At 40.4% G+C, this 6,747-nt stretch overlaps 2 protein-coding genes across 3 annotated transcripts; both read left to right on the plus strand.

The window, feature by feature from the left end:
* The first annotated feature begins 672 nt into the window (after positions 1–672).
* LOC104799002 lies at positions 673–2,040 on the plus strand. The gene is made up of 2 exons (XM_010521289.2): positions 673–935; positions 1,242–2,040. Exons 1-2 carry the CDS (start codon positions 759–761, stop codon positions 1,782–1,784), a joined length of 720 nt encoding a protein of 239 aa, XP_010519591.1. The 5' UTR covers positions 673–758; the 3' UTR covers positions 1,785–2,040.
* Positions 2,041–3,180: 1,140 nt separating this feature from the next.
* On the plus strand, positions 3,181–4,863 carry LOC104799003 (basic leucine zipper 9-like). 2 transcript variants are annotated; one of them, XM_010521290.2, is made up of 6 exons: positions 3,181–3,420; positions 3,530–3,617; positions 3,753–3,924; positions 4,024–4,099; positions 4,167–4,292; positions 4,379–4,863. In XM_010521290.2, the coding sequence occupies exons 1-6, from the start codon at positions 3,259–3,261 to the stop codon at positions 4,634–4,636; spliced, it is 882 nt and encodes a 293-aa protein (XP_010519592.1). In that variant the 5' UTR covers positions 3,181–3,258; the 3' UTR covers positions 4,637–4,863. The 2 variants fall into 2 exon arrangements, with proteins under 2 accessions (XP_010519592.1, XP_010519593.1); XM_010521291.2 differs by having other exon boundaries at positions 3,765–3,924.
* Positions 4,864–6,747: the final 1,884 nt, after the last annotated feature.

Raw genomic sequence — 6,747 nt, forward strand, 5'->3', positions numbered from 1 at the left:
TTAAAAACACTCAATAACAAATAAAATATTCCATTTTTGAAATTATTACGTATAAAAAATAATAAATATGTCCAATGAAATTTGATAGACACTTCCAATATATTGAATATCATTCCATTTTTTTTATATTTTTTAATAACACAATTTTCTATAACCACCATTCCATTTATTTCATTATAGTATAACTTTCTCTGCACAAAGTATAAGTATATTCCACGTTCATCCAAGTTTTGATTTACCTATTTTGCAACATTGAAAGAAGTAACAGATATATATATATGTGGCAGGCTTTTAAAAAGTAGATGATGGTTGGTATATATATATATATATATATATATATATATAATTAATGAAATGGAAGAATCTAAAAGGGAAGCCATTTAATTAATAAATGAAAGAACCTAAAAAGGGAACAAGTGGCCATTAATTTCGGCTGATAGACCATTAAATAACGAAAGGATATATATGAGAGATGGGCTCCAACCAGAATTCCAAGGCTACACGAACAAGAGAAGTGGGGTACAGACAGGGGACATAGTAAACAAAAGGAAATAAATCCAATTTTATTAAAACAAATTTATAAAATATAAAAGGAAATAAATCATTAGTTAATTACGATTCTAATAGCTGTCCATTCACAGCCTTATATAAGCTAATGACACAAGGGCCACAAGCATCAAGGAGAAGAAGGAGTGAGGCCACTAAGCACAAGAAGAAGAAGAAGAAGAAGAAGAAGAAGAAGAAGAAGAAGGAGAAGGATGATGATGATGGAGTGGAGGGAATGGTACTTGGACGCAGTTTTGGTGCCTCTGTCTCTAACGATGATGTTTTGTTATCACATCTTCTTGTGGCACAAGGCTCGAACCAATCCCTTCTCCACCGTCGTCGGCACCAATTCTCGTGGCCGCCATTTTTGGGTCGCCTCCATTATGAAGGTCTTTTTCTTTGATTGTGACTCTTGTGTATTTCGTATATTTCATCTCTCTCTCTCTCTCTCTCTCTCTCCCTCTCTCTCTCTCTGTGGGTGTGCGATGGTGCAAAATGTTATAACATCTATTTCTCCATTATTCATATACATAACCATGGCTACACTGAAGGATCGATTAATCACTTCCAATCTTGCAGAGAAGTGCTTTTCTCTTTCTGATCTCTATATTTAACTATACATACACTTCTTTTTATGGGTCTAGGGTTTTTTTTTTACTAACGAACGTTATAAATATGGAAAATTTAATCTGCAGGACAACGACAAGAAGAACATATTGGCAGTACAAACACTACGTAACACAATCATGGGAGCTACGTTAATGGCGACCACGTGTATACTCCTAAGCGCAGGCCTGGCTGCTGTCATAAGCAGCACGTACAGTATAAAGAAGCCCCTAAACGACCACGTCTTCGGAGCTCACGGGGACTTAACGGTGGCCGTTAAGTACGTCACCATCCTCACCATCTTCCTCTTCTCCTTCTTCTCTCACTCTCTCTCCATCCGTTTCATCAACCAAGTCAACATCCTCATCAACTCTCCTCATCATCACCAAGACCCGTCTTCCGACAACTTCATCACTCCCGAGTACGTGTCCGAGCTCCTGGAGAAGGGTTTCTTGCTCAACACGGTAGGTAACAGGCTATTCTACATGGGCATGCCCCTCATGCTTTGGATCTTCGGACCAGTTCTCGTCTTCTTGAGCTCTTCAGCAATGGTTCCTGTTCTTTATAACCTCGATTTCGTGTTCCGGAACAAGCCCAAGGGGAAGGTTGATTGTCATGGAGGATCACCATGATAATACATATATATATGTATGTATGTTTCTGATCATTTGTGCTTTTAGTTTGTTGTTTCTGTTCTGTGTATGAAGAGATAGTTCTTGTGTGTGCGGTCTCTCACCTTCTTAATTTATCAAAACAAAAAAGAGCTGTCTGAAAGAATAACTAGATTTCATTTGAGAAAGTCTGCCACCGTTGATTAGTGGCTTTCCAAATCTTCTCGGTGACGTCGGTCCAAAATGTGTTTGTATTGATCTCGGAATCAATTAGAAATCGAACCATATGATATGCTTTCCAATTCCAACTATATATATGTATATATATTCATATATGATAAATCGTTGGGCATTTATTTCACTGGACTACTTTCTTTATATCGTTGGGTTCTAAGGCCCACTAGTTTTAACCATGAGCTTCATTTTTAAAATATTATTGGGAGTATGATGTTTTAATTCTTTATATATATGAGAAATTTAGGGTTAAAAAATGTTCAAATCTTTTATTTATTTTTTCTGTGCATTGTGAATAAAATGTTTAAATTAGGGTCGATATATTTTTTCCGAAATAAGAAAAGAAAACTAAAACGGACCGAATAATAGTTGCCTTTATATGAATTAAATCTGATATAAAAATCGACTTGACATTATTTTTTAATCAAATTCACAGTATACAAACTAAAATTAATATGAAAACATCTGAAAAAAAATATCGTTTTAGAAAATAGTCCCTATTTTTATATAGGGAACAAACTCGAACCGGGATACAAACCGTATATATATTTTTTTCAAAAATAAAAATTCGTTAATAATCGAGCCTAATCTTGAAAGGCTATTATATGTTTTGGGCTTAACACAAAGATACTTCTCCCTTCGTGAGTCCGTCTACTATGTGTTTATCAGCCTTTTACAAATCTTCAAATATTAATTTCTTTTTTCTTTTTTTTTTATTTAAAAATAATCTACGAACCAGAAATTAAAATTTAAAAGATAAAAAAGTATTTAATATGCTTTTGAAAAGCAGTTGACGGAAAGTGAATTAATCTGCTTTTAAAAAGTAGATGATGGTTGGGTTATGGTCCTTTATTTTCTATATTTAACTTTGGGCTTTTGTGATGTCCACTTCTTCCACAAACATGCAAAAAAATGTAAGAAGGCAAATGCTGCTAATTCCGCCATTAGCAATATAATTAGTATCTTAATTACCCTATGAAACATCAATTTCGTTCTCTCTCTCTCTCTCTCTCTCTCTCTCTCTCTCTCTCTCTGGTTGGGTTTGTGAAAATGCAAATGATGACGTGGCATATGACTAAGCAAATCATCCTCCAATTTGCTTCGTCGTTAAGAGAAGTTTATAAAGTCGACAACTTTAACTTGAGAAACTTTTGAAAAAACCTTATATAAACAAAGCATCGTCACCTCTTCTTCCTCCCCCCCCTCCTTCCCTCCCTCTCCTCTTTCCACCCTCTCTTCCCACTTTGCACAATAAGTGAAAATGGATCACAGAGACAACAACGACAACACATGCATGAAGAGAAGCGCTTCAGAGTTGGCTCTCGAGGAGTATCTCATGAAAGCCATGTCTTCCTCAGATTCAATACCAGAAACCGCCATTAACACGTGCCCTCCACACCCTTCTTCTGATTCCAAGAACAGGGTCTCTCTCTCTCTCTCTGAGTATCTCTTAGTGTGTTATGTTATGTTGTTCTTGTTGTTGTGTAGTGACTCGTGAGAGTACTTGGGTCTGTTTTCTTGGTTGAGTTCAGGATCACACTTGTGGATCAGCAGAGAGCCTTTTCTGGTTTGAGTGCATAACCCCTCTCGCCACCATCGATGCTCAGTCATCCATCTGCGGTACTGACTCTCTTAGTTTACCCTGCACGTCCTATACATACATATATATACATACACGTGTGTGTGTGTTGTGAGCAAAATAGGTGTTGTAGAAAATGATGTTAACGAGAGTTATTTGTACTGTGTTTTGCAAAGAGAACCTATCAGCTGATAGCCCGTTGTCCGCAAATAAGCCAGAGGCAAGAGGAGAAGGGAGGAGAGCTGGAAGTGGATCCTACAACGACCAATCTGATGAAGAAGATGACGAGACAGAAGCTGGTCTATCTGAACAGGCTGATGATCCAAACGGTATCAAACGTCTCAGAAGGTGACTTGCTTACCAAGAAAACAAGCTTCAGAAAAATCTCATCGCTGATTGAACTGAAAAAGTTAAATTCCTTCCTTCCCCTTTTGCAAATGGGTGCAGGATGTACTCGAACCGGGAATCCGCAAGACGATCTAGGAGAAGAAAGCAAGAACAACTGCAAGATCTCGAGTCACAGGTAAGAACCCAGATCACCAAATTGGTGATGCTTCTTCTTCATGATTGGTCTTGTTTCTCTGTTTCAGGTTGAGAATCTGAGAGGAGAGAACTCAGTCTTGTACAAGCAGCTCATAGGTGCAACCCAACAGTTCCGGAATGCAGATACAAGTAACAGAGTTCTCAAATCAGATGTGGAAACTCTCAGAGTCAAGGTATTTAGTTCCCCTTTTCGGAAAATAGTTGCTGGACAGAAGAAACCGAAAACAAAGTCGAAGCCCTTTTTTTTTTTATCTTGCAGGTGAAACTAGCTGAAGATTTGGTAGCAAGAGGGTCACTTACAAGCAGCTTGAATCAGTTCCTTCAAACTCATCTAACTCCACCACAACCAATCAACACGCTGCGTTTCACGACGGGGAATCCCTCCTCGGCCGCCATTACAGTTCGCAGCGAGCAATCTTCGTTCCCCGGAATCACACTTACCAGACAGAACTCGAGCCTCGGGCTGTGTAACATATCCAGTGATGCTGTGAGCTGCGTATCTGATATTTGGCCTTGACGTTTCAGCCAATGTCCTGTCTGGGTTTTCTGTCACTAAATCTAGAAGCGATTAGAGAAATCGGTTGTTGTATGTTATGTAGAAGAGATTCAATATTATAGATCAGATCAAACAGCTCCAAGAACCGGACAAGAACACTCACGCGAAACATTGGCACTTCTGTTTTCGTTCAGTGTTGGTTAGTATTAACCAAACCTCAGGACAGTAAAAGTGACTGATTTTACGAACCGTCTCTGATGGCAACGGGATGTTTATAACTCTGAGCCACAACAACATGACATTATTATAGATTTTAACACTTCCTAGAGACATCATCATGTTCAGTGTCACTGACAGGGAAAATCTGTTTTCGATGTCACAAAAGCCTCTTGATCCTCCAATCCTACGGCCAAAGCCGGTCAGAGACCCGTCCTTTGAATGTGCTGTGAATTCTCGGGTTGCTGAAAATTTTACAAGCATTTTCTTTGTTATCACAAAAAGGGGAGCTTTGGGGTACCGGTTAAGCTGTCCAGTTATGATCTAGAGGTTATGGATTCCAGTCCTGGAAGCCGCCTCTTGTAGAATATTTCTGCAAGGTAAGGTCTGCTTACAAAACACCACCACGGGCTTTTTGTGCACTGAACTGCCCTTTTACTCGTTACCACCATGACTGCTCTCATAAGGGTTGAAATTATTAGCAGTTTTAGGTCAATTAAGTCCGGTAGAAGTCAATTTAGGCCGGTTTAGACTAGGTATAGGTCTGATATATGTCTAATTTATAGCTAGAATTGTCCGTGTTTAGATCAATTGGATTTGGTTTAGGTAAATCTAGATCGGTATAGAGTGAAATAAGTCTGATTTAAGTCTGGTTTATCTGTTTAGAACTGGTATTGATCAGGTTAAGGTCTGAATTCGTGGTTTAGGTCTAGATTAGATTGATTTAGAGTGTGGAGCCTGAATTAGACAGAACCGAACAAATCAGACCCTTAATCAGACCTAAATCGGTCAGAACAAGTCTGATTTCACCTAAACATGACCTAGATTGACCAGAACCGGTCTAAATCGGTCCAATTGATCCCAAACCGGACCTGAATCGGTCCGATTTGACCTAAACCGGACAACTATTGACCAATTTGGTCAGCGAATTGACCGAACCAGAGTGAACCGGTCTGAACCGGCCGGGACTAGGTCTGAGCCGGCTTGAACCGGCTGGAATCCGATCTGAACCGACGGAACCCGGTCTGACTGCCCAGAACCGGACTTGGATCGAATCGAATCAGGTTCGATTGACCCAAACCGGGTTAAACCGAAAATTAGATCGATTAAACCGGTCTGAACCGGTTTAATCCGAAACCCTAATTTCGGAAAACCCTAGCCACCGAGTCAACCGAGTTAACTCAGTTGTTGACTCACCCGATTCCTCCACTCAGTCCTAACTCAAACGAGTCAGGACCGAGTTTCGCCGGGATCAGTTTTTCTCCGCCGAGTTACGCCGAGTTTCATTTGAAACTCGGGCTCAAACCGGAGAAATTGCGGAAAAATAAAGAAAATCGAGTCAGAAACTTACCCGACTCTCACCTGGTCGAAGATTGATCTTTGGCGCTCCAACTCGACGGATCTTGCCACCGTCGATCCCAAGACTTTCAGATTTACCTCCCATTATCGCCGATCTAGCTCCGTTGTCGGCTAAAACACTAAAAAAACCATCAAAACGCTCTCACAGACAAATCCAAAACCAAGAAACCCTAACTTACCTCGCATGACCGGCGAATCTCCCTGGATCGAAGAACCGGAGCTCTGATACCACTTTGTGAAGTGGTACCGAACCCTCGCCATTCTCTTCGTCACTCGTACATGCGTGAAAGAAGAAGACAACCGGAGTTTTAACGAGATCGGTTACCGAGATAAATCTCAGACCTATATCTCGGTCGGACGATGCCGGCGAATCCACTAGAAGACGGAAACAATCGAGAAGAGTAACACGGTGGTCCTCCACACCAAGATCGGAGGCTCACCGAGAAACACCAAGAGAAGAGACACAACATGAACCCACACCGAGTTTAGAACTCACCTAAGGTCGCCGACCTTACCGTTACGTGTTGTCAACCGCCGCCGCTCCTCCGCTTCGCCGG

The sequence above is a fragment of the Tarenaya hassleriana genome, unplaced genomic scaffold (assembly GCF_000463585.1).
Source record: "Tarenaya hassleriana unplaced genomic scaffold, ASM46358v1 Cleome6, whole genome shotgun sequence".
In the NCBI taxonomy this organism is placed as follows: domain Eukaryota; kingdom Viridiplantae; phylum Streptophyta; class Magnoliopsida; order Brassicales; family Cleomaceae; genus Tarenaya; species Tarenaya hassleriana.

Excerpts from the sequence above, each read along its gene's own strand:
- LOC104799002 (XM_010521289.2), top strand. The coding sequence starts at position 759 with ATGATGATGATGGAGTGGAGGGAATGGTACTTGGACGCAGTTTTGGTG. Across the intron at positions 936-1,241 it reads GGGTCGCCTCCATTATGAAG|GACAACGACAAGAAGAACAT; the intron begins GTCTTTTTCTTT and ends TTTAATCTGCAG.
- LOC104799003 (XM_010521290.2), top strand. The coding sequence starts at position 3,259 with ATGGATCACAGAGACAACAACGACAACACATGCATGAAGAGAAGCGCT. Across the intron at positions 3,618-3,752 it reads TGCTCAGTCATCCATCTGCG|AGAACCTATCAGCTGATAGC; the intron begins GTACTGACTCTC and ends TGTTTTGCAAAG. Across the intron at positions 4,100-4,166 it reads TGCAAGATCTCGAGTCACAG|GTTGAGAATCTGAGAGGAGA; the intron begins GTAAGAACCCAG and ends TCTCTGTTTCAG.